Genomic DNA, 27,702 nt, shown 5'->3' with positions numbered 1-27,702 from the left:
ATTGAATGTATTGTTATTCATTAAATGTTATTTAATGTAATGTAATGAAGATACTGCGGGATTCCGGCAGGAGTTACAGGCAGTTCCCATATTTGCTGCTGCTTAATTGGATGTATTTTCCTGCAAAACTGTGTGATCCATAGAAGAAAATGTTACACATGCAGAATTTTAGAAGTGTCCAGAAATTAAAAAAATATATATATACTTGATATTTATATCAAAATATTTGCCCATGAAAATAAAAGTTAAATGGTAAATGATGGTAAATATGGTGTGCTAATGTAATGTAATATAATCACTTGTATGATTAGTATCGTTTATAGTTTATAATACTTACATTTATATGATAATTATTGTATACACATATAATATGTGAAATATTAATATTATGTAGAATTAATAGGCATATAATGAATGTGTTGCTCTATAGTGTAATATATAAATATCCTGTAGGCTGAATACATGCACACATTTTTTACATATATGCATATTCTTCTGTGATAAGGGCATGTAAAGCCTAATTAAATGCTCCAGTTGACTACACATTACTCACTATGAAGAGCTACAATTTAATTCCCACGTATCAATTTTTACATGTGTTATGGCACCCAGACCAATGCCAGTGAGCATTCACAGTAGAAGAGTGAAAATTTGAATGGTGATCTTAGATGTTAAAATCTGACTGGGGGAAATAACATGTTTGACATTGAGAGATGACTCTGAAGCCTTGTCATTAATAATTGAGCATTGTAAGTTTTGCAACTAAATCAAAAATATATGTTGCTGAATGCCATGTAGAGCACTTCAAAGGAAAAAAAATGGAAAAGAAAAAGCTCTTTAAATGCCTTGATTTAGTGTTTCCATTTTCATTCTTTTTATCCTGACAGCTTGTCCATGCTTAAATTCTTCATTCAGTGACAGTCTCCACTGAGAATTAATTTTCTCTTCTTCATTTGTGTTGCTTCCCAACAGTCAAAAGATAAGATTTGTGAGAAGAATATAGACACAACTGAAACACCTCCATACTCTACCAGCACACTTCTGCCAACCACCACAAAGTTCAGAGTTTTAACGACCACCAGAGGATCTACCACTTCCCACCTGCCAACTAGCCTGCCCACAGAAGGTGAAGTGTATATACTGCATTATTCTGTAGTGCAAACACATCATTTGCAAGTCTAACAGAAATTTGTTTCCTTTACGTATGTGTTCATGTTGACCTTTTCTCTCTGGGGCAGTAGAAGGAGTGGGGAACTGCAGTCAAAGCCATATCTGCTACTACTTTTAAATTGAAGCTTGCTCTCGCAACAGTAAGGTGCGAAGGGGATGAGCACTGGAGGAGGGGGTGGTGCTGGGGGCACATGGACAAGCCAGGCAGACTCCTGGAGAACTGGTGGTTACAATGAGTTGTTTGTGTTCCTTTAACCATCAGGCCATAGTCCAAAACCTGTTTAAACAGTAGATGGAGAAGGCCCTGCTAAAGTTAGTGAAGAAACTCCCATCACAGGCGTAATGAATTTTGAATCCCTTTGAGTATTCTACTTAGCCAGGTGAAAATTAGAGATAACTTAAATTAAAAACCTCTTTGAAATTTGCCTGTTTACTTTTTTCAGTCAGTTAACACTGTTCTTTTCATGTAGTGATCACTGTTGTGAAATAGTTTCTATAGGCTTCTGAACTGAATTAACTGGGTAGGTTATGGTGTGTCAGTTCTCACCCTTGTTCCACTGGCTGCTTAAATCTTGCCTTTCTATAGTTGACATATCCTGCTTTCCTGCTGCTGGAGAAAATGCAGCTGCATAGAAAAGCTAACCCAGATTAATCAAAATGCATCCTAGCATCTATAAAAGGGGGGTGGGGTGGGAGTTTTTTGTTGGAATTGTATGTTAACACAAGAAAAGGTACCAGGTACAGGCAGATTTGTTAAGTGGCCTGTGAAAAGAAAACTTGAACTGAAGGCATTTCAAGGTGGGAATCTACTGATAAGAAAGGCTGGTTTTTATGCAGCAAGAGAAGCTTAGAAACTGTCAGTGCAGGATTTGAACTGCATTAGCAGCATTATTCCCTGGCATTTTGTTTATTAAATCTCACAACAAGAAGAGGAATATGGAAATAAATAGGATTTAAAACTCATAGACCTTTTCATGATTCTTAGAAGAGAGTCATTGTTTTATTTTGCTGTCATATGTTGGTTCATATAGTCCTTAATATAACAGAACGCTCAAGCTATGTATGAACATGTAACATAAATGAATTGTTGGAGCAACCTGGTCTAGTCAAAGGTGTTCCTGTCCATGGCAGGGGGGTTGGAGCTAGATGATCTTTAAGATCCCTTCCAGTCCAAACCATTCAATGATTTGTAAGTGTTATGAGACAGACCCTTCTTTACCAGTATTTTGAATCCTCTTTGACACTTTAACACTGTTATAAATACTTCCTTAGTAATAAGGAAGTAAGGCGTTGCTTAGTATAAGAACACCAAAATCTAATTTTCATTGGGTACCAAATAATTTTCTAATTGTGAAAAATTTTTTTACACTAGAAAGTCATTCCTAAAATGACTGATGACCTAGAAAAATGCATTTTCTACAACTAACTTTGAATTTCTTTTATAGATGACACCAAGATAGCACTGCACCTAAAAGACAACGGAGGTAAGAGATTATTTTTTTTGTCAGTAAATAAAGTCAGTAGTTTGTCAAATTATACTCCACTGAACTTCATTAATCAAAATCAGATTGTAGAAATAGCTCTTGCCCGATTCTCTAAGGACTTCAGCCTTCCGTATCTATGTCAAAGAGCAACAGTGCAAATAAGCTTAGCAACTGCTTAGTAAATTAAACATTTACAACTCTTTATAACTCTTTAGTAAAACAGCAGGTTTAATTAACTTTCAAACATCTACATATATAGTAAATGTTTAACTTTATTAATGCAGTTACGAACTGTATTATAATAATACAGTATTATTTAACTGTATTAAGAGAGGATATGATGCTAGTTCTAAATAATAATTTCATGTTATAAACTCATTCATAGTAGTGACTTATTACATGACATTTTGCTAATCAACATATCCGTTTTCTATCTGTGTCTCTGTACTAGCAGAGATCCTGTATTTCTCCACGCACATTCCCCATGCAAATTAATAAGATCACCTTGTCTTACTGATGAAGGCCTCTGTTAAACGAGACTCTGCAGGGGACTGCTTTTGTCATCTTCTTTGTGGGTTCAAGGAGTAAGACCCGAGATTTGTTCCTTCTCCCTTTGAAGTGGATGAGAATTTTGCTATTAGTGAGAACACGACTGGGTCATTAGATGTGGACTGTGTCTGTATTCACTGCCGATGTAGAGCTTGCTGAGGAGAAAGGAAAGTTTTAGGGTGATTTCTGCCAGCTTCAGAATGGTCTATCAAAGCAGAGGATGATTTGCTGAACAAATTGAAATAAATTATGTTTCCACTGATATAAAGGGAAATATTATTGACTCTGATTGCCTTTCCTCCAGGCAGGCAGGACCGAGCTTCCCACAGGGTCAGGGGAACCAGCAGCAAGTGTGGCAGCAGGGACCGGCAGGGCACAGGGTGAATCCAGCAGCTCAGAGGCAGAAGCCAGAGTCAGCACAGACTAGTGACCATCAGCCAGTTGGCAGTGATGAGGCAGGCCCAGGGTCAAGGCAGGAAGACAGGTTGGCAAGGCAAGGCTGGGAGCAGCAAGGGAGCAGACGAGGCACATCAGCCAGCAGCACAGCTCAGGCAAGGACCAAAAGAAGCAGCTCCCATCAGCAGTCCCAGAGAAGTTGAGTGGATGAACCAGGTCCATACAAGGAGTCTAGTCAGCAGCAAAAAGAAATGGGGCCAGAGATAAGGCTACAATACAGCTCCAAGGTCCATCCAAGGAGCCATGGCCAGGGACAGGACTGGAGACAAGCTACCTTGAACATAGATCCAAGGTTGGTCCAGGAGACAAAATCAAAGATGGAGCTCATTACTGGTCCACTTACAGCATCTCTTAGGCTTGGACTTGAGCTTACATGGAGTCCTTAACCCCATGGGCAGAGGCCCCAGGGCTTTTCAGGTCAGGACAGCTGAAGCATAGTGATCTCTCAGGGCCCTCGCAGAGAAGTTTTGAAAAAACACTGTGTGCAGATACCTCTTAGCATTTTGATCTGTTTTCCTGTCGTTTGTTTTCCAGTAACATTCAGCCATTATTTTCTCCGTTCCTCAAATTAGAGATCTGCTCACTCCACAGCAGGCAGTTGCCATCTCCTTCCTCTCCAGTCTCTCCCTTGTCATTTTGCTGTCACTGACCACAGCACAGCTGGTCAAGTGCAGTACTGGGCGTTGAATTGTCCATTTGTTGGCAGTGTAGTCATTTGACATGGCTTTGATACGTAAGTGGTCCCTTGGAATAAGATCATCTATAAACTCAGGGTGGTACTTTTAGGCATTTTGTCTACAGGAATATCCCTGAACCTTTCTTTTTCTTATTCTTCTTGAAATCAAATTACTTTTGTAATGTGTTTTTTTTTGAAATTTGTTTTTTGTTGTTGTTGTGAGAAGTGCCTCAGTGCTCTCAAAGACCAATAGACAAGGTGAATGAGTCAGCACTTCACTTTCCCATTTTGTGTCTGCTCTGTGCATGAGGTGCATTCCCAGCTGAGCTGTACCCATGCTCTGCCCTGTGAGCTATAGCTCCATGGCAGGTGGCTGGCCTGGGACCAGGCAGCTCTCTGACACGAGCATCTCATGAACAGCTCAGAACAGTATGCTGTTATACAAAAACCAATTCAAAAGATGGGCTTTAGAAAACACATTCTGGGTTTCTTTTGGTTTCAGAATAGCAACAGGATTATTTTTTCACTTGTCTACTCTTCGGCCAAGATTTGAGGGGTTAAAAAAAAAACAACAAACAAACCAACAAACAACTATGAAAGCAAACAAAATTATGACTACTAGAGCAAGTGAGGGATGGCAGGTAGAGTGAGGTGGTAGGGTTTGTGACATCACTGATCTTAAATATAGAAAGTCCATTTCCGCACAGAAAGCTGCTCATTTGAGAAGGACAAACCAGCAGCTGATGTGATTATTCATTTTCCTTGAGCCATTTCTTTTATTCCTGAAATTTAAAAAAAAAAAAAAAAAAAGAAGCTGCCTTCAAACAACGTGGAAGCAAAGCAACACACCAGGATTTCTCATTCACACAGTAAACGTAGCTTTTAATCTGAGAAATTCTTTTTGATGAATCTTCAATTATGCATTGAATTTTCCAGTGACCCCTAGATTAGGCTCAGATAAAACCTCTACAGCCACAGGCACGTTCTTTGATTCTCTGCGATTTGTCAGCCTTTCATAAAGAGTAGATTATTTCAGGTCACGAATACAGAGTCTTTACTTTGCCACACTAGATCCTTTTAAACTCTAATGAAAGGGAACTTTTCATAATGGAAAACCAAAGCTATATTGGATCAATGATGGCCTATAGCTTGATGTGTGCTTGGGTGCTAGCAGTCAATATCTGGTTAGGTATAACAAAAGGATTCTATAGAAATTCTACAACTCAACTCTGCCTGGAACTTTTGAAACCAAATGTTATAAAGCAGCAACTAAATTTAAATTCAATTTGAGTTCAAGTCAAACTGCTTTGACCTTTTAATTATATGAGAAAATCACTTGCAAGTTAGTGCTGTGATTCACACACAATCTCACATGGCATATTTTAACACACATTTAAAATTTGCTTGTTTCTGTTTCTTCTGTCTTCCTTCTTTCTTCATAGACATATGATAGATGCCTAGTACATACATGCCTAAACCATTTTAAAATACAGCTGACAAGTCATCACATTGTTGTTAAATCTTAATTCTGTTTAAAATAGTAAGCATTGTAAGTTTTAAGATATGTCCAGCACTACAAATGTGTATTTTTATTAGTAATTGTGGGTTCTGTTGGGGTTTTTTCATTTTTCTTCTAACATAACACAGCTGACTAAACAGTTTAAAAGCCTAATTTTTCATAAAAATTGTGAGCAATTGGCTGTGGCTATGCAGTAATGCAGTATTTTCCTGTTGAGAACTCTTTGGTGGATTGTTTAGATGATTGGCCAGCACATCTAGACGTTTTATTTGACCTTTTTAGATACCTTATTGTGATGATTTGATAGTTATGAGTCCCTCTCTCCTTCAGCTTTATAACTCGATAGAAAAGTGCATGTGTTTTTGATAGCAGTGTCAGTGAAACTGCTACACTTCTCATTCATCAAGATGTACAGAAATTACTGTTACAAAAAAGTAAAGCTATGCAAAAACCACCTACCTGACAGAGAAAGCTATTTTATTTATTTGTAAACAACTCCATCCCTGCATGTGTAGTGCTAGGAAATATCTGTGCCCTGCTGCTGTGGTGGACTTTTTCAAAGATGGTCTAGATACAAACATTACTGATGTACAAGATTATCGTTAGTGCTATACAGAGCTTAATTTGAGCTTGGAAGATTAGGAAACTCAGTAAGAAATGACCAAAATGCAGACCCAAACTATTTTTTTTTTAATAGTCCCCTATGCCTGGAAACTAGCTGCCATTAGTCATCTGTCTTTAATTTCCCTTTAAAATTGCAGTCTAAGCTCTTCCTACCATAAGAATCCTTGACAAATTCTGGAGAAGAATCAGTTCTGTTTTCCTTCTGTGCCCTGAACCCCAGCTGCAACATGCTGAACACTAGTTCACGCCTGCTAATAATCATCTAACTTATTTCTTTCTAATATGTTATGTTTCTAAATGATTCCGAAAATTAGATGTATTTCAACAAAGAGACAAGCCAACCTTCTAGGGAAAACAAATATTTTTGACATAACAAAAGTTATTACGACCACACAGTCCAAAATAACTAACTCAGGTTAACAAGTCACAACAGATTAGCTGTGTCCTTTCCAATTTTAAAGTAAAAAAAACCCAAAACATTAAATTAAACAATCCTAAACCTAATCTTCATGGTAGCTTAAAAATATTTTAAAGTGGACTTGTATGAGATAAGATCCACAGGATGTGGCTTTGTTTTATCATCAGATCTTGGCCTAGCCACAAGAAATGATCTTCCAGAAGCTTCATCTCATCTGGTGTTAGCCAGAAAGCCACGGGCCCTTTTTTGGGGCTTTTCTTATAGTCAGTGGCAAGCAATAGGCAAGAGGAAATCATTCATGTCATCCTAAAAGAAGTACCCAAAGCGGAAGATCTTACTATATAGAGGTGCCTAACTCTATCAGCTACAGAGGAAAATCTAACTGACATGGCATCTTGCCTGTAGGTACCTGAGATTTCCTTAGGTTAACTGTCTTCAGGGTGTCCTAGCTACTGTGTTCTGTTTCCATTCCTGTCCAGAAACCTGGCACGCCAAGATTCAGACCTCTTCTTCCACTCTTCTTTCATGAAAAAGGGAGGATTTAAGTTTTTTTACCATTATTGCAAAAATCCTGCTGAGATTAGGTTATGAATTATGTAATTATATGTTTACTTCTGTGTGTTCCACTCACTCAAAACTGCTGATGTTCCCCTAAAATTGCAGGGTTTGTACAATTTTAGGCAAGCAAGGATTTCCTTGGAGACAGCTTGTCATAAAGTTTATTTTATCTATGCTGTACTATACGCTGTGCTTGTATAAAAAGTTTCTTATCAAGGAGAGGGTTTGAAATGGTTTCAGTAGTGATGGAAATAGAAGAAGATATAGAGAAAAGTATCAGAACACAGAGATAAGCAAAATAGGTGGTGATAGATAGAACTGTGTTAATAGGATAAAAATATGAAGAAAGGTGTATTCAAGAAGAGCAATTCACCACCATGATAATCAAATAAACCAGAAAGAGCCTTGTAAACAGTTCATTGGATTTTTTTTTACCTTTTCTTATATTTAGGTAGGGTAAAATTCCAAAGAGAATGTATAAAATAGAACTCAGATAAGTCAGCGAGTCTTACCATATGTTGTATTTCACACTGTAGATTACAAACTAAGAAATACTGATACATCTCCAGATTTTATTCTCTGAACATTTCCAAGCTGTTCCCCCTCTATCATGTCTCAGCAGTCCGTTCTCAGCACTAGTTAGAGACAAGTCTTGCAATATATTTGTGATCTCTCTTGTTTTCTTCAGTATGATCAAAGTTGAAGTCTAAAGCAATTTGCTAAACACTGCTCACTGCTTTCTGCAAGTTCAGCTGTACCACTCAGAATAGGAAAACATTATAATTAGGAAAAGGTGTAGGATCTACTATAGTCTATTTCTGTAAGAAGCATGAAATGATGTCACTGGTGTGATTCAAGTTCTTCCTTCTCAGGAAATCTTGTGGAGTAGGGAAAGCATATACAGACTTGCTGGTGTTCAGTACGATATTACAGCAGTGCCTGCTGACACATATTTTGTTGAAACAAAGCCTTCCAAAGCCAAGAACACAAGCTTGGAAAAGCAACCGCCTTTGATGTAAATATTCCCATCTTCCTTGTGCATCAGACACAGGAAGAAACGTATTCTACATATTATACACAATGGTTAGTGGGCTACATGCGTGGTTTTTAAAGCAAATACAAATGAAAAGTGCTGAACTCATCCATTCTGGGTAAAAAATAGCATCACAGGTTAATAATCTTTATTCTTAGGACATATAAATTGATCAAGTGAAAGAAGACTAATATAGTTGTACATTTTACATTGAAGTTAAAGTACCTGAAGTTGTTCTGTCTTCACAAGATGCGGGAGGCATGAGAGTAAGTAACTCTGGAAGCATTAGACACAGCTTTAGAGAGGAGCTTTAGTCCAGGCCTGCTGGACCTGATGGTCTTGTGCTTGCTTTCAGTAGGGCTAAGAGAAGTCAATGGGCTGATTGAATAGAAATTCTTGTAATCTAGTAACTTTCTGCTGTTCTGGATTTAGCAAGTCAGGTACCTTGCCAGGTCAAATGGTGTTGTACAATATGGTACAGTATTGGGTTTTGTGATGGCCATGGGTGATGCTACTAAGTATTGCAATGGCTTAAATGGCCTCAAGCGACTCAAACTAAATTAATACTGATGACAAGTGTTGTGGTGTTAGGTGATGTTTTAGAGCAGAAGAATGAAAGTCCTTAACTAACACATTAAGAGTGCTGTCATCCTATACACAGAGAGATTTGATTTTAGTGCACTCACCCATTTCCCACACTAGGCAATCGATCAGTCTTGGAGAGACTTACTGAGTTGCCCTGGGTCCTACAGAAAATTGATAGCAAAGCCAGGTATTGAATTCAGAATTTGTGGGTTACAGTTCATAACATTCTCACTCAAAGACCACTTTTCTTTCCTTACATGCAATTGGAAACCAATTTTTAAAGCGTTAGCTGAGCCATAACTTTATAAATCATCATGAAACCAAGTAAAGTGTAGCAATAGCTTAACCTCTGAATATTAACAAATGCTAAGGGAATGAACCCACAAAAACAAGAAAATCACACTCCGTTACCCTGAAGAAGCTAAGTCCACAGCAGGCTGTTCCTAAAAGAAGCAGAAAGAACATTATTATGGAGATTCCTCTGAGCCTCTGGAGAATCCTTCCAATCTACATTCACTTATTCCCTCCCACAGTCACTGTATGTAGGTCATTAATCATCTGTTCAGGAGTCTGCATTATGTACAGGAAAAAAGCTTAGGTTTGGTGAACCACACACCTGCTCCATAAAACAAGCAGTCTCCCAGTAAACTCACATTCCAGATGTAAACGGAGGCCCAAAAGAGGGGAAAAATCCAGTGACTTGACTGAATCCACTGTAGGCTGTAATCCTGTGAGTTCAGCTGTCCTAAACATTATGTCTTCCCTCTTTGCAGGAGCGTATTAACTCAAAGCCACGGTCATGAAATAGGGTGATACAGCTTCCAGGCTAGAAATTAAATAAGTTAGGGTGGAGGGCTGTTGGAGTGAACTTGGATCTGTAGGTGCAGGTTAGCCCCAGACCATGCAGGAAGAGAGGGTTTCTGCAGTTTGGCTGCCCAAAGAGAAGAGCAAACACATGGAGAGGAGGTGTTGCCAAATGGCTTGTAGAGATCTCTCACGTGGAAACGTGTCTCTCATACATGTCCAAAGAAGAGCAGTGAAGCTGGTGAAGAGTCTGGAGCACAAGTTTTGTGAGGAACAGCTGAGGGAACTGGGGTTGTTTAGTCTGGAGAAAAGGAGGCGGAGATCTTATTGCTCTCTGTAATTACTTGAAAGGAGGCTTTAGAGAGGTGAATGTTGGTCTCTTCTCCCAAGTAGCAAGTGGTAGGAGGAAAGGAAATGGCCTCAAGTTGCGCCAGGGCAGGTTTAGGCTGGACATTAGGAAAAATTTCTCCACTTAAACAGTTATCAAGCATTGGAACAGGCTGCCCAGGGAAGTGGTCGAGTCACCATCAGGTATAAAGACTAGAGGTATTTAAAAGATGTGTAAATGTGGTGCTTAGAGACATGGCTTAGTGGTGGACTTGGCAGTGTTAGGTTTATGATTGGACTTGATCTTAAAGGTCTTTTCCAACCTAGATGATTCTATGATTCTATGAAGCAGCTATCAGACTCCCTGGAGTCTTTGATGAGACGAACCAGACCAGTAACAGTCCAAGGATGGCTATGGAAGAAGAACAGTTGTGGGTGTAAGGATGGTCGAATTAGATTAACATACGTACAATAGTATATCAGACAGATAACAGGGGTAGTAGTGAGGAGAAAGGTTTGACCTGTCAGATTCAGCTGATATTCCCAAAGTTAGAATGTTCCAGCAGTAGTAGACACATTTCCACTGGTAGACACATTTATTATTCTGAAATAAGCCTTGAAGAGGGGTGACATTGCTTGATTACTTACTTAGATGACTTTTGAAAAGCTGTGTTTATATTATCATAGTTTTCTGATACATCAAATAGCATGCAGTACATGTCTTTGTTCAAATATCAAGGGTGTATAACTAGCAAAAGTAGTTCCCAGCACCAAATCAACAAGTAGAAATGGACAGCTAAAAAATCACGTTTCACTATACCTCGCTTTTCCCACAGCTCAGGACTTGAGACTGAGATATTTTGTACAGTGAATACAAAACTTATAGTCTCTGATGGAGAATGATATCCCGGTGAACAATATAAAAAAAGTGTATTGTGTTGTCACAGCAAGTTTTGAGTGACCTAAATGCTACCTTCTTTAAGGATCATTGAGTTTCTGTGATTCTATAATAATTTTACAATTGAAATGTTGATGCAAAGAAGCTCCCCTTTGACATAGCATTAGGACAGTTTTTACATAGTTCCAGTCAAAAAAAATGACTGTGAATAAAACTTGACTTTTCCAGTAGAAGCCTACTCTTTATCTGTACTTAATTCCACCTAATTTTAGACTCTGTGAACAGGTATTGGCAATTTGTTTGTAAGCTCTTTGAAAATATGAACTATCATGTCAAATGTTTATATTAAACTGTAATTACATATAATTATAATAACAATAATGTATAAGCATGTATTACTTTCCTAAGCTAGTATTTGAAGAATAGTGGTTTTTATGTAAGAACAATAAGAATCTCATTTTGCATTAGTATTATTAGTATAGCACCATGTACTTTAATCAATAAACATATTTTTATAATGCTGAACATGCTATAGCTCAAAAATCATGGCCAATATTGAAATAGTCATTACCTAACATGTACATTAAGGAATGCAAGGGAAGTTCTGCAGTTAACAGCTAAACTATTAAAAAATGGCATGTTTGTGTGGAGACTCTGAAAATATTGTCACATATTCTGTTTCTGTAATGTTTAATCTATGCAGTGGATATTCGTAATAAGAGTAAAAGATTACATAAGTATCTACAGTAGATGGGGTTATACCTGAACCTATACGTTTTCCCCGTCTGCTTCATCTGCAGGAGCTGTTTTTGCGCACTTCTATCCAGATGCATTTTACCATAAAACCAAGACCATGCCAGAAACACTATCGACTTAATAAAGCAGCATTTGTCTACCAATAGTGCTGCACAGATGCTCTCATACCCATGTGATAGAATCATAGAATCATTTAGGTTGGAAAAGACCTTTAAGATCATTGAGTCCAACCATTAACCTAACACTGCCAAGTCCACCACTAAACTATCTCCCTGAGCACCACATCTACACATCTTTTAAATACCTCCAGGGATGGTGACTCAACCACTTCCTTGGCAGCCTGTTCCAATGCTTGATAACTCTTTCAGTGGAGAAATTTTTCCCTAATATCTAACCTAAACCTGCCCTGGCTCAACTTGAGGCCATTTCCTCTTGTCTTATTGCTTGTTACTCAGGAGAAGAGTCCAACATCCACCTCTCTACAGCCTCCTTTCAGGTAGCTGTAGAGAGCAATAAGAATCATAGAATCATAGAATGGTTAGGGTTGGAAGGGACCTTAAAGATCATCTAGTTCCAACCGCCTCCTTTTCTCCAGACTAAAAAACCCCAGATCCCTCAGCTGCTCCTTATAAGAATTATCTCTAGACCCTTCACCAGCTTTGTTGCCCTTCTTTGGACACTCTCCAGCACCTCAGTATCTTTCTTGTACTGAGGAGCCAAAAACTGAACACAATAATCAAGGTGCAGCCTCACCAGTGCTGAGTACAGTTTCATATTCACCTGACCAGCTGGCTAAGGAAATCATGGGCTTTTATGAACATTAAGAATTCATCCAATTGCTGCCACGTGACCTAACAGCAAACACTCATTTTATCATAAAGCATTACTATATGAGAAGAAATCGCAGGGTTCATTCTCTATCTCTTTGTGACAAAATCAGGGATTTGCCATGAAAATTCATTCATCTGGGGAAGAGGGGAGACAATAACAAAGCTCAGTACTGAGTTATCATCTTTAGGCTGATTGCTGCTATTTAGGTCATCTATATCACTAGCTTTGCTAGTATAGCTGTGTCAGTCAAAAGGGTCAAATAAGTTATTGCATTTTATCTGTTAAAGGTGCATATGCATATTAGAAGTGAGTTTGAATTGGAGCTTTTTGCTATCTTATCAAAATGCAAGAGTAAAAAGGAATTACATGGCTTTTGGAGGTAGAATGCAAAGCTTTATTTTCCAAGTCCAGACAATGAAATTCTACTTTTTTCTGTCATATGCTCTTGGTTCCATGTCACTTTATAGAAAGGAAAGCTTCTAGGCCGGAGGTAATAAAATTTCACATATTTTTCCTCCATTTTACCATAATTGTTTTTGTATCTCTGCTCTCTGGTAAGTAAACTCCTTTCCCTCTCATATCATGAGAGGTGTACATGTATCATAATTTTGTTTCCTCGTATATAAAGCTATCACAATAGAAACTTTGTGTAAACCTTAAACATTGTATTTAATTATTTTGCATACCTCAATGGTTAATATGCAATAGTGAGATAAACAATATTGAGAAAGTATCCATAATGAGTTTACAAACACTCTAAGTAATGGTCCCAGTTTGTACACACCTTTGTTCCTGCTAGAGTCAGCATACAGTCTCGATGGGCCAGAGAGGACAAGATTTTCATTCATGATATATAAATCCTTGAGGTGTTTTTTTTTTTTGCACAGAAAAAATCTAACCTGACTTTAATTAGAGACGTAGTATAGTAATACAAAATCAAAGATCATAGAGTCTTTATGTGTTTATCATGCAAACAATGAGAACACTTTCATTATGTTTTCACTTCTATTTTTTAAACAAAATTCAGGGCAGAGAACAGTTCTTTTATATTTTTGTATGTGTGTATGTTTGTATTGTGTGCCTTTGTATTTGGGAATTTGCTTGCTGTTTCTGTGCTGTCGTTGAGCACCTACTGAGAAGCAGACTAACCTTGCAGATGTTAACATGCTCCTTCTGCTTAAAAGGTTTATACATGTAAGAACTTGGGGAGGACTTATAGATAGAGCATCTTGTATGTAACAATTGCTTTTTTGAGCACAAGAAAAGGAAAGTTTGGGGAAAGTTCCACTGAGAAATTTCCTTTTGGGAAAGGATTGGTCATCCGACAAATATCCTCCCGTGGGTTTAGCCTTGCCGGGAACAGCAGATGTGCTGTGATAATCTTAATAAGATTTCTGCACCTGAAAAGCTATCAGTGTCCATTTTTTCATCTGTTTCTCTTGGTGGCTTTTTAAAAGAACTGTCAGTTGATTTTGCAGCAAAGAGTATTTTCAAAGTTGACAACACTGTTTATTGTCTCTGTGCAAAGAGAATGAAATCAGTTTCTCATGAGTATTTGAGCCCTGAGGTCAATGAACTGAGTTTTGATTATTGAAATTACAAGTTACTCACACTTGTTGTCCTTTAAGAAAAGCATTTCTTGTATTTCGTTATTTTTTGTGTTTGGCATTCTGATCATTGCACTAATGTCTGTGTAGTGCTCCACCCTAGACTAGTAGAAATCTGGGCACCTGTGTTATTAGGAAGATCATCAGCCTAAAGATGATAACTCAGTACTGAGTTTCTCATTTGCAAATCTGGATGCTAAACACTGAGCAAATACCAAATCAAAGGGAATTAATTTGAAGGCCTTTACAGAGTGGTTGGGACCTTTGCTGAAGTCCAGCATTTTTTAATATGCAGAATATGATGTTCTTGCCTTCAACCATAACATGGTAACAATACAAATTACTCATTTAGTGCAAATTGGCCTGAAAATGGTTACAAGTGATAAAGTAGTTTATGATGCACTGATGTGGCATTGAAGGGAAGAGTTGAAGACTATGCAGCTGTCAAAAAGACAATTATGAGACAGACAAACTATGAATCCCCTGCTTCTTCGGGGGAGCGGTTATTTCTCAGTAGGGTGACTCACACAGCTAACTGCTCGTCACTGGGAATTAATAGCCCAATCTAGAGCATGTACAATAAAGCAGGCCTTTCCTTATGGCCTTTCAATTACTTAATTTGCAGTTCCTTGGCGATTTGAAATGTACGTGCAAGTACTAAATATTGTTACAGTGCATGCACAGAAATAAAGACTGGAGCTTGTGTACATTCATCTGTTCTCAGCTGAAAGTGAATAGCTATTTAATAAATTGTTAATGGCTATGTCAAGTAAAAGACTCTGCTGTCTGAAATTTAGAGGAACCTTTTTTAGGGTAACCTTTCTTTCTTTCCTGTCTTCTCCATGAATCTTACATCCTTTGCTACATAATGCTACAACCAGTTTTAAGTCCCCTTTGGATGGGAATACATTTGAAAATAGATCTTCCATATCCTGGGCAATATTTCCTTTCTTCCACTGCAATGTAAATGATGGCCTGGAAATGTTCACCGTATGTACTGTGTTTAAAAAAAAAAAAAGAAAAAACCAACAAAAGAAAACAAAAAAAACACACACACAAAAAAAACCAAATAGCTCTGACATGTTTTTATTTTAAAAAAACTCCTATACATCTGTGTGAACTAAGCTTTAAGAAAGCTAAGTAAATCCCTTTGTAGGATTTGGGCAGGGAGAGGCCTGGTTCTTGGATCCTATTCATGCCTAAGTTCAAACTTGATGTCCACAGTCAGCAGGATTAAAGCTGAAGTTCCCGTGTGAACAGGTACTCATGAACTTTTCCATAAAATGAAAGATACCTTCAGGATTAAGCAGTACCTGAGTGGGGATGCCTGCTTGCAATTTTTCATTATATTCATTAATGCCTCCCACGTCCTAGTTTAGCCTCTCAAATTATTAGGTTCTTTTTCTTTATCCTTTCTGTTACTCAGCTCCTTACTCTGCAAGCTGCCTTACTGACTTCACGGGAAAGAGCAGAACAGCACTGCAGTTTCAGCTGTCCTGACACAAGATTGAGGAAATATGGACAAAAGCAGGGGAAATTTTGTTTAATTCCTTCACTCTCCCATAGATTCACTTCCATATTGTAGTTTAAAAAAGCTCTTGGCTAAGATAATAGATCTTCATTTTCGTTTTCTCCCTGTTGTCACAATGGTGCCATTCAATCCACTGGGCCATGCAGCCTTCCTTGGTCTGGGGAGAAAATGTCCTGCCACACATGGATAAGCTGTTACACTGAAGTTAACCGTTCCTGTTTTCTTTTATTGCCCCTCATACAAGGCATTTAACACGGTATAAGGACCTAGATCAATAGACCTTTCTATTATTTTCCAGTTTTCTTTCTTTAACATTAGCTTGGAGTGCTCTACTTCTACAATTTCATGAATGGTAAAAGACCATACAGTTATTGTTATTGTTGTTGTTAATATTAATAACAATAACAGTGACTTATTTGGAGTGGTACCCATAGCTCACTAGCTGTTTCCCAAGAATAAATAAAAGGGGTGGTCCTGTCCTCAAAGACCATGACACTCTAAGACAACCAAACAAATAGTTCAGGGAGGTGGCACAACAAAAATGATGTCTATAGAAATCAACAATTTTTGTTATAATCAGCTTGGCAAACAAGCATTTTGAGAGAATTTGAAAAGCGGAATTGAAAGAAAATTTATCATAAGCGAGATCAGAGAGGTTTTGTATGGAGTAAGGCATGGAGGTGATTTGAAGGATTGCCAGAAAGGCAGAAAGCGGTGGGAATATTAGAATGACGTAAGTTTGTGAAGCCAAATGACCAGTGCTCTGCTGGTGTTTTGTAAATCCAGGGCTTCTGAATCACTCTTTTGCCTGCAGTGGTGAGTAGAACAGCACTTCTCCTTTTATGCACAACGATGCTGAAGAATCATTGAGTATCACCATGTTCGTACTTACTGTGATACCCCAAGTTGTCCAAAGTAGAAATCGCACATGAGCACAAGCAGTTCTACAGATGTTGGCTAATTTATTGAGAGACTTTTTCCATAAAGGTTACAGTGTTGCTAAAAGACTTTCAGTCCCTTATTTGGAAGCACTGCTGAGAAGTTGCTTGTGTGACAGACAGCCCTCTTTTCTCTTGATGGGAGTAGAGCATGAGCGGCCTCTTGGTATCAAGTTTAGTAAATAGATGGTCTTCTGTAATGCTTTGGTATGATGAGTGTTCCATTTAGACCAAGATTAGAGTATTGCAGGGTCATTAACATCCATCTGTTACACTTTTAGCTGTCTGATTCAGTTGCACAGGATGATTCAAAACCCCTCTCCAAGCTAATAAATCAGGCTTTCAGAACATGTTTATTAGCTAGACCTCACAAGGGTTTGTGACATGTCTCAACTTGAAGCTTTAAAAAAAAAATTACAACATTCAAAATGTATTCAATTAGTACTTTTTGTCTGTAGGGCAACTGCAATAGTTTTATGAGAAAATCAAAGCAAAATTCATTATGAAGGTAATTAGGAACTTAAGAATGTCCAGATTGCATTCAAAAGAAAGGATATTAATTCTGTGTTTTGATTTAGAATTAGTAAAACATTTGGAAATATCTGTCCATAAAGATTGTGAGAGTATTCCGTTCTGGAAAAGACTGTTAACATCTTCTTCCAACTTTGGCTGCAGAACATGAGGAGCATGTAACACAGAAAAAGCAAATGCTCACTTGCCAGCTGTGAAATGGAAGGGATAAGATATAAGTTACTGTGCTAATAAGTATGCCATTTGTGCAGCTTCCACAGATGACAGTGCAGCAGAGAAGAAAGGTGGAACGCTTCATGCCGGCTTAATTGTTGGTATTCTAGTCCTGGTCCTCATTGTGGCTGCAGCCATCCTCGTGACTGTCTACATGTATCATCATCCAACATCAGCGGCTAGTCTCTTCTTTATAGAGGTAAGACAAAAGTAACATGTTGTGTCACTAGTCTTGTCACTTGACTAGTAAAATTGGGGTCTCCAGAATAGAACTTTCTTAATTAAATGTAGAAAGTGTTCTTGTGTTCATAGTGTAAGCTTCGAAGAAATGGACCTGTCTCACCTAGCAGGCGATGCTCTTTGTTCTTAGCATGTTTGTCACTCAGCTACTGCTTCAACTACTATTGCTATTACTTTTTTTTTGTTTTAACACAGGACATATATCTAAAAGATATATCTCAGATACCACTCCACGTCTCTTTCCTGTCCTTCATTGTCCTTACAGTAGCATTTTTTCATTAGCTGTCATGTGCACTGGCATTTTATTTTGGGACATACATTTTTTTCAATTATTTTCCTGTGGAAAAATAAAATGTGTGCATTCATTAATTTTCCAGAAAAGCAGACTTAAAGTAAGTTTTTAGCTGGAAACATGTTAGCTGTTCCATACATTCGTTTGCAGAAATCTTTTAACACTTTCCCAGAGTGTGGGAAAGATTCTTTTGACCCGATTTTAACATCTAAATCTAATATGATCTCCCTTTGCTCTTTTTATTAGTGTAGAGAGAAACAAACTTTTTTAGACCATCATTCATCTGACCTATTTGAGACATCTCCTTTAGGATTAGATAAATTACCATTTTTCTCCTTCAAATATAGATAGCTACCTCAGGTGCAGACATCTACATTGCAGATGCTGACATTTGGCCAGCTCAACTCCACTGTACATGACAAGATGAGAAAGGAACATTTTCCATAGGTATTTAATTCTACAAAAGACTGTGAATACCTACGCTTGTGGTTTTTTCAACTCAGCAATGTTCCTCTACCTTTTGATAAGTATAGAGTGTCTAAACATGAAAGAAAATGCTGCTTGTTCATAACCCGCACCTGCAAGTACTCCCTTACTTTTAAGAGCCTGGACCTAAGGATTGCTTAGGTAAAAGCCTGGACCAGGAAGATACAGACATTTATTCTTAGTGACAGCAGTGTGAATTTAAGTGAGACATGAACATGAACAGAGTGATTTATCTTTAAAATCATATTATAATAAATATACTGCTTAGATGCAATAGTAGTGACAGAAATCAAAATTAATTGGTTATCAGTGTTTCAGGCTCAAGCAATGTAACTGTGTTACATCAGGGAAAAGCATCCACATAATAAAATCAATAGTTTTCTTTCATGTCTATGCAACATTTCAAGCCAGTTCTTTATTGATGTAGACAAACAAAACTCCACTGCAGTTCTTGTACAAAAGAAAAGGATTTGTCCCTTTAGTTTTTTCACACACAGATTGAATTGCTGTTCTTTCACTTTAATACAAAGAAGTTTCTTATCTGTTACGATGTGATTGAAAAGGCTAAGTAAATGGCAACACCGTTTTTTAAGGAGAGAGAATACCAAATCAAAACACACATTTATTTATTTATTTATTTCTGTTCTCAGTGACAATGGCATATTATTTTATTTCATTCATTGATATCATACTCATCATGCGAACGGTGGTGCCTTAATTAGTTTTGTTAAAAACCTGAATTTAATCTTTAAGTAGCATTAATCAATCTATGCAGTCAAAGCTAAAATATCTTTTAGCAAGCAATGTAGACTTTTAGAAAAAATAGAAAAACATAATCTTTCTGTTTAAAATAAAGGAGAAATACTTAAATAAGGACAGGAGGAAGTAAATCAGTCGAAGTCAAATTTATGCAAAATGTGTTATGAACTACATCCTGTTTTGGTTACTAGGAAAATTGTGACACTTGTGAACAAACAGCCATTTAGCAAGAATAATTTTTATGAAAGAATCTTTATAAAAGTTCTAGCCATGAAGAGGTGGCCTTTCCCTGTGAGTGATAAAGCCACTGATGCAGTGGTAAAACCACAAGAGATGGAGAAAGGGATTACTCTGTATTTCAGAACATTTCCACAAATTCCAGAATTTTAGAGCCCTTTTTGGTATCATAAGCACAGAAGAACAGAATAAGGTTCTGGACAATAATCCCATCTGGACATGAAATTGCTTTCAAGAAGTTTGATCATTTAATTTCCAAAGGAAAAAAAAAAAATCATTTGACCAATTTGAGAAATAAAGAGTAGAATATGTTATTCTTATATTCATCTGATCTATAGGATGTACTTGTTTCCTTTACAGAGGAGAATGTATCTTCTCTGACTTACATTTTGAAGTTGAAATACAAAAAAATAATGAGGCATAACTGATATAAATAGGTCACTGTTGCAAAAAAGCATTCCTTATTGCATTTGTGCAATTGAAAAATGTTTCTGAGTAAGCTGTTATAGATAACATGGTACCCCCATATCCCACAGCTGGCAAGCTGCATTATTTATGGGAAATGGCTAAAATGTGGGTCTGATGTTACCATTCTGGGTAAAGAGCTCGAGTATTGCCATGGGCTTGGTCATGAAATGAGAACAAGTATATACATATTTCAGAAAATAATACTGGTTTGTGTGAGTCTCTTTATTAATAAAGCACGTTGCACAGTTAAAACAAGATGTGACAGATGGACAGGCAGCTCTCTCATGCAGTTGTCTAAAAAATTACTAGTACACTGTAGTCTGCCATCAAGTTTTCTAGCCAAATCAAGATCTGCATCAGTTTGTCTAACATCAGTAATTAATATAAATCTAAGGCTGGACAAAACAAAGAACAGGGGCCTGTCCCATTTGTGTTTACTTAAAGTTATCATATCAACATTAAACATAGCAATTTTTCAAAATGATTGGTTTAAGTAAGCAATACACAAAAGCCAAGAAAAATGCCATTTATTCCAAAAGCAACTGTTGTTTTAGAACATTATTATATGATTTTTTTTACCCCTAAAGTTTGAAGAAAACATTTCCTTTAGTGGTTTTGTTCATAGCTGTTAAGCACAATGCATATGTGCAGCCCCACCTGAAACAAAAATAGCTATTTTGAGCAAACAGCTTGAGAAGTCTTGAATGCCAATTCTATTCAATTTGCCCATGATAGTGTATCATTTTAAAATAATACCATCCGAATAGTACAATGCCTTTCAAAAAAAGTTCCCCTTTTTATTAAGCATGTAGAAGATTCAAATCAAACTGTGATGTTTTCCTGTTTCCTTCAGCCCCCACACTATTCAACATGTGTTTTACTGTTTAGGACAGACACTTCTCTGGTGACCTAATGACAGGATGAATTATCAGCTTTTAAAGTTAAGGGATTTCCAGACAAAGTTTCAATGAATGCAGGATCTTTCTAAGAGCTGAGAGTAAATGTTGAGTAAAGATTATCTTGCAGAGTGACAGAAGAGATGTTTTATACTTTGGTCTTTTGTTTATTTATGGTTATCTCTGTGATATTTTCTCTCCCTTGAATTTGATTTTGTTGCAAATAATTTCCCCTTTTGAATCAAGTTACATGCCTACTCTTCCTTGAGGAATCTTGTGTCTCTTGAGTATACTTTGAACTTATTTGCACTGATTTTTTAAAAGTAGCATATATGTCAAATAGTGCTCTTCATGTCTTTTTCAACAAAGCAGGAGCTTATGTCAGAAATCTAGCTATAACACATGTAGCTACACACTAGCTATACCACAATTAAAAACTAAATAATTTATTCACTAACCTGTGTAGTGTACTTGGATTCAGGATTTGAGGTTTGGTGGCCAAGAAGCCAAGCATGATGCCCCAATTGTGGTGGATTGCATGCCTGTGGTATAGATCGTAGCAAAAGTGATATAGATATCTAGAGCTGAATGTAAACAGGGGCATAGAAATTCCCAGCTGAGTTAGATGGATTTGCTCAAATTTCATTGAACCAAATAGCAGCTTTAGTAGTATTTTAGATTTTACTTCTTCCCTTCTTTTTCTTCGTGTTCTTTTTTTCTTATGTTTTTAATCTTTGTTGATTTGTATTTGTGTGTGAACTTTGGCGCTCAAAGCAATTAATCTCCAGGGAACATTTAGTAAATCGAAAAGCAAGGCATAAGGCAGACTGACTTTTACTCAGATGTCTTTTGCCTGTTTGCACCCAGTTATCTGTGGACAGAAGGGCTGCACATGATGCAAGAAGTTTTCATGTGCTTTCCTTTTTTTTTGCGGTTTTCTTACCTTTCTTATTACATGTCAGTCCAAAGTCCTTTTAATCTTTGAAATTTACCTCAGCTGTCATCCCAGTGCTCTGCCTTTGGGGAGCAAAGACAACATGATCTGGCCACAGCTGAGAAGACAGCAGAGGAATTGCTGGCCAATATGAAGGCAGGGAGTCAGACCTCGGGATGTCTTTTCCCAGCTGGACACAGGGATACTGTTGCCAAACATGCTTACCTAAGGCTTGACAACAGCAAAATAAATTTTTCCTGTGGCAATTCTCTGCGGGTAGGGGATTTTAAGGAGTCTAAGCTACCATTGCAAGTTGGGACAATCTTAACCTCAGGCAAAGAGGCTTTCTCTTGTATTCAGCTTATAGGTACAAAAATAAATCCAACTTATTAGCACATGTAGACCTTGAAGCTGTAGGGATATGAGGGAATTCAGAGCCTGTCTGTTTCTTACCGTGGCTGTGTCTGTCTGAATAGTAGTTAATATGTCACACACTGAACAGAAGTGTGAGTGTTTGTGGTCACAAGTTATCATTCTTTTGAGATAAGATCCCATTTTAAAGGTCATAGCCTTTGCCTTCATGTTCCCACCCTTCATGGAGTTTTTCCACAACTTTATTGTCCTTGAATCAGCTGCTTAGAAACATACATGTACACTCACACACTCACATGCACATACCAATGTCTTTTTTAGTTGTTTGTTTTACGTCATTTTGGATGTTTAAGCTGGATAATTTCACAAATCTGTTTTTTCAAATGGCCACACAGGGAGTTGAACTGGTGCTATGGAGCCAGGAGGTGACCCTGGGGAGAAAGAAAAGGAGGAAGGAATGAGCAGCTGCAGATTTTCAGCAAATAAAATAATAGTGTGTGATCAGAGCCTGGGGGAAGCACCTCAACTCTTTCTGATTTAACTTGAATTATGTCTTTACTAGTAAATTAACTAGGGCTGGGACTGTTTTTAGCACAGAGACCAACCAGCATGGGAAGGTCTACATTCCTGTCGTTTAACTGTCAGCCTCACAGTAAGACTCACATGCAGCCTCGCATGCAGACTATTAATGTGAATCGAGGATGGTCCCAAATCCTGAGCCCTAGCTGGGGTGGTCTGAGAAAGCACTAATTGTTGGAGTTTTTTTCTAACAATTGAGCTGTATAGTGGATTGTGTTGCAGTATCTGGAAACATTCACTGGCATGCAGATTTAGCAGTAAATTTTCTTCAGATTTTGACCTTCTTCTCATCTCTTGTCTGCGTAGAGGAAGGATGTAGAAGGAGGAAATAGTCAAAAAAGCCAGAGACAGTTCTTGATGTTTCAGGCTCAGGGAACTAATGGGCATTTCTGGTTCACTGTTACACATCTCTGCTCATAACAGCACAACACAAATAAGTGCTGTCATTTAACAGCCAGACCTGTTTTCCATGCATCATTTCCAGGTTTCTGCATTAATGTCACAGATGCAATGTATGTCTTCAAACAAATGAGAAGTAAACAGGAGACAGAGTAAAAAAGAAAGAAGGAATTTTGTAAAAAACAGTCAGATCCTGAGCTGGCTTAGACAGATGATGAAGCTGACACAGCTCTGCTGATTTTCTTTTGGGATATGGCCCATTGTTTTTATTATATATACATTTTGCAGGGGATTATGCTTTTAGTTTGAAAAAGACTTGACATGGTCATCAATTTGGTTTTGTCCAGAAGTTTGGGCTGAATAGTGTTTCATGAAGATGATGATTAAATAGAAGAGAACAAGTATTATCTTTCTCTTCTTTCAAAGTCCTGCAGTGTCCTGGCATTTGGGGTATTATCATTGATCTCGCTGTCATTGCCTTGTATTGATAGCAAAGTTATTTTTTCCAAAGCTTATCCAGCTCAGCAGGAACCAGCAGCTCAGCAAGGGAAACCTAAATCAGCCACAAGAGAGAAGCACTAAAATAAATAATCAACACTGACAATAAAAGTCAAAGGTGGGGAGGAAGGAGGCGTTCTGTTTCTCATCTGTCAGCAGCCAGCTACTTAGATGAACCTAAGACTGCAGAGACATTGTTATAACAAGAAGTGGTTTAAATCACAAAGAGGTACTTTAAACAAGCACTTCTATCAAAAAGAAAAATAAATAAAGCCAGTAAATGATCCTACTGTGTTATAAGTCTGAAGCAATCTTTATTTCAGAACAATTTCTTCAAAATATTAAATTAACATGGTGTCGGGTAATTTTCTTGTTCCTGGAAACACATATCAGAAGTACAGTTTCAGATATTTGAAGCCTGATCCATTTCTGACTGTGCTTTGCCAAATAAATTAAGTATTTCTAGGAGAGATTAAAGACTGATGTACAAATTATAACTGCCAAGCAATATTTCAGGTAATTCTGAGTGCACAAACATGTTATGGGCAAGGTGATTGGTAACAGAAACATCTTTCCTTGTCATGAGGAAGCAGAAGGCCTGGATACCCAGATAGATTAGGAATGGACAAGCGCACGTAGACTAACGGGTCTCAATGGTATCAGGTTAACATGTGGTCATTTAGTAATAGATCTTTTTATAGTTTTTTCGCCTTTTCTTAATCCATTTGAGTAAGTCATTACAATTTTTCTGTGGTTTTGACAATCAATCAGGAATTTAGGTAGTTCTGTATTTGCATATTTCCAGTTAAGAGAGTTAAATAGGCCTTGTTGGCAACATGTGGTTAAAGAATACAGATTTAAATGTCTTTATGCCCTTGAATGAGACAAAGAACTTGACATCAGTGGAAATGTAAGATGCAGCCTTCAGTAGAAACAGTGAAACAGTCCTCTGAATATTTGAAAGAATTTAAATAAAGGAAAATAATCAATAGATAGAGAAGACAAATTTCATCAGAGCATTCATCAGAGCATTGCTCTGGGGTGATCTTATTGCAGCCTTCCAGTACTTAACGGGGGCCTACAGGAAAGCTGGAGAGGGACTTTTTACAAGGGCATGTAGTGATAGGACAAGGGGCAATGGCTTTAAACTGAAAGAGGGTAGATTTAAATGAGATATAAGGAAGAAATTTTTCACTCTGAGGGTGGTGAGGCAGTGGAATAGGTTGCCCAGAGAAGTTGTAGATGCCCCATCCCTGGAAGTGTTCAAGGCCAGGTTAGATGAGGCTTTGGGCAACCTGGTGTAGTAGAGGGTTTCCCTGCCCATGGCAGGGAGGTTGGAACTAGGTGATCTTTGAGGTCCCTTCCAACCCTAACCATTCTATGATTCTGTGATTCAGCCTAAAAAATATTCAGTAACTTCAGCTTTTGTGTAGTTTAGTAGGAAATGAAGTTTGCTAGGGAGCATTGGAGAGTTTTTCAAGTCTTTGACAGATTGATCTTCTCATGCCAATTGAAGTATTTATACTCAACATAAACTCAGTAAACTCAGGGAAGAGAATCTGTGTGTGTCTCAGTGAAATCCACTGTTCAAGTTTACTGCTGAATAGGAATGAAGATTTGATCCGTGCGCAAGCACTCTGGGATTTTATGCTGGTTGAAATATACAGAGGAACTTTTGATAATCTTTTTGAAAAGTTTCAGAACAAAATGTGCATGTGGCAAGGTTGAAGAGATTATAGAGGGGCAGATTTTTCACTATGTTTTCCCTTTACTGCGGACATTGCACATCTATACAAAATCATGCTCATTCCATTTTTCTGTACTATTTGAAGGGTAGGATGAGGATGGGATGGGGATAGTAGAGGGTAGGATGTAAGAATATCAAATATGTAATACATGTTGCCAAGTTCCTTCTGTCCATTACTGATAGAAACTCGTCTTCATGCAAATGCATAAAAGGAAATGTGAAAACTCAGGCGTACTGCAGCTAACAAAATATACATTATTACAATTGCTTTTAATGAATTACCATGTCAGGTGAAAACTGTTAGCTGGGATAGATTTTAGAGATAGTGTATAATGTCAGCACCAGAATCTATCAGGAGCAGGGCATCAGTTTTCAAAAGCAGTACTTCAATACAACTTTATATGACTGTCTGTCCTCCTGTAATTGGTCTTGTATATTGCTTATTCCTTGCAATTTATTTTCCTATGGCATGTACAAAGTAGATTTCATTTCTTGTTTATGTGTACTCAGTTTATTCTTTTCAAATATTTTTAAAGTCCATTAAAAAATCTTGAATTGATTTTGTACCAGCTTCTTCACTGGAAGTCTGAATTGATTACTTCCTTTGTTTTCAAGATAATATTAATCTGAGACAATGATTGGTTTCTAGTCTGTAAGTCAGTGTAGAAATACATAATTCTTACAGAATTTTACCTCTTTACTAAATTGTAGCAGGCTGTTCCATTCTTATTTTATAGGTGCATCATTGGTGATCTGGTGGCTTATGATAAGTAGGAGCCTTTCTGACAGTAGAAAATAAATAGCTCCGTTTTAAATAATCTCTAGACATTTAATAGAGCCCCATAACATAAAAATTGATGGATCCTTTTTCCTTTCCTCTCTTTCAGTATGATCAAGTTTACTAGAAATTTCTGTGTAAAGTTCCACCAATACAGTCAAACACATACAGAAAGCACTGATCTGAAACTTTCCTGTAGTTTTTCAACTTGAGCCACTTTTTTCTCTTTTGCTTAAAAAATTTACTGTTCAGCAGGAAATAAGATGGTCTGAAGCTAGCAACCTCAAAAAAAAAATCATAGGCTGTAGCATTGGAAATCATGTTCGGATCGTACCAACTGCATTTTATTTAGACAGTATTCAATTAAGTGCACTCAGATATGTATCAAATCTTTTTTTTTTAATCTTGTCTTAATGAGATCATACCATTTTGGTGGATAAAAGAGGCCCTATAAGGCTCCAAATTCCTTCATGTTGAAAGGAGTCAAAAGAAGAAACTGGTCAACCAGGAGAACACACTTGGAGACCTTTCCATGCAACAACAGTGAGAAGATACTCCAGCCTCCACCCTTTAGCATTCATAGGTGTAATCCCCTCCTTTTTCTTCTCAGAAGTAAGGCAAATAGTATCCATTCTGCCTCTACTGCAAGATTTACGTAAAGATGCTTATTCTAGCCTTAGTATTGCTGTAGGAAGTCAAATATACTACACAGCCACCAATAATGGTGTAGACAGGCATAATGTAAGAAACATGAAAGGTAGATCTCATTTTCCATGGATTACCCAACTGCTAGTTTATTTCATTTTATCTTACTGATCTTCAATAGGAACTAGGGTTTTTTTAGTATGTATAATAAACTATTCTTCTACATCCTGGTCATATATTATGTAAAATCACCAGTGCTTTACCCTCATCCTTATTTGCTTAAAATAATGAACCCAAGAAAACTTGAGTCCTATGAGAAAAATCCTAGTTCTGCTTTCCTGCATTGCAGTGTACTGAAAGGAAGCAGCAGTTACAACTTTTCAGCCACAGCTTAGAGGATTTCCTCTAAGAATTCTAATTCCAGAGAAGGAAGCATATTTTTTCCTGATGAATTGGATGACAAAACTAAGGAATTAGTTAAAATACTCAGCTTGCTTTCTCCTTGGTGTTTTTTTTTGTTGTTGTTATTGTTTGGGGTCTGGAGTGAGTTGGTGGGTTTTTTTGGGGGGGGATGATTTAATTTTTTTACATCTGATTCACAGAGAATAAAGGGGAAGAATGCATCAGGAATTTCCTAAGATGCTTTAGTAACTCAAGGAGCTTGTATCTCCTTATATCAATTAAGTTACTTTTGGTTTTATCAATTAAAACTGTAATATCTCTATAGCTTTTTGGGATTCAATACACAAGTCAATGAATTGATAGCTTGTCAGTGCTCTCTTTTAAGACTGGCAATCATTTACAATACCCACACGCACACAAAGAAGTTGAAATTAAACAGTCACTAGCGATGGAAAATCTCAC

The 27,702-nt window shown here is 37.4% G+C and overlaps 1 protein-coding gene across 1 annotated transcript in view; it reads left to right on the top strand.

Moving 5' to 3' along the window:
* Window positions 1-27,702, top strand: part of PLXDC2 (plexin domain containing 2) — a 278,206-nt gene that overhangs the window by 248,201 nt on the left and 2,303 nt on the right. Inside the window, exons 11-13 of the mRNA XM_086614682.1 lie at window positions 973-1,126; window positions 2,616-2,654; window positions 17,547-17,707. Coding sequence (XP_086470808.1) covers window positions 973-1,126; window positions 2,616-2,654; window positions 17,547-17,707 — 354 coding nt within the window. The remainder of the gene's footprint in view (window positions 1-972; window positions 1,127-2,615; window positions 2,655-17,546; window positions 17,708-27,702) is intronic.

The sequence above is a fragment of the Tauraco erythrolophus genome, chromosome 7 (genome assembly GCF_009769465.1).
Source record: "Tauraco erythrolophus isolate bTauEry1 chromosome 7, bTauEry1.pri, whole genome shotgun sequence".
NCBI lineage: Eukaryota > Metazoa > Chordata > Aves > Musophagiformes > Musophagidae > Tauraco > Tauraco erythrolophus.
Note: the sequence above shows the minus strand (reverse complement) of the source record. Positions and strands in the feature narration are given on the sequence as shown.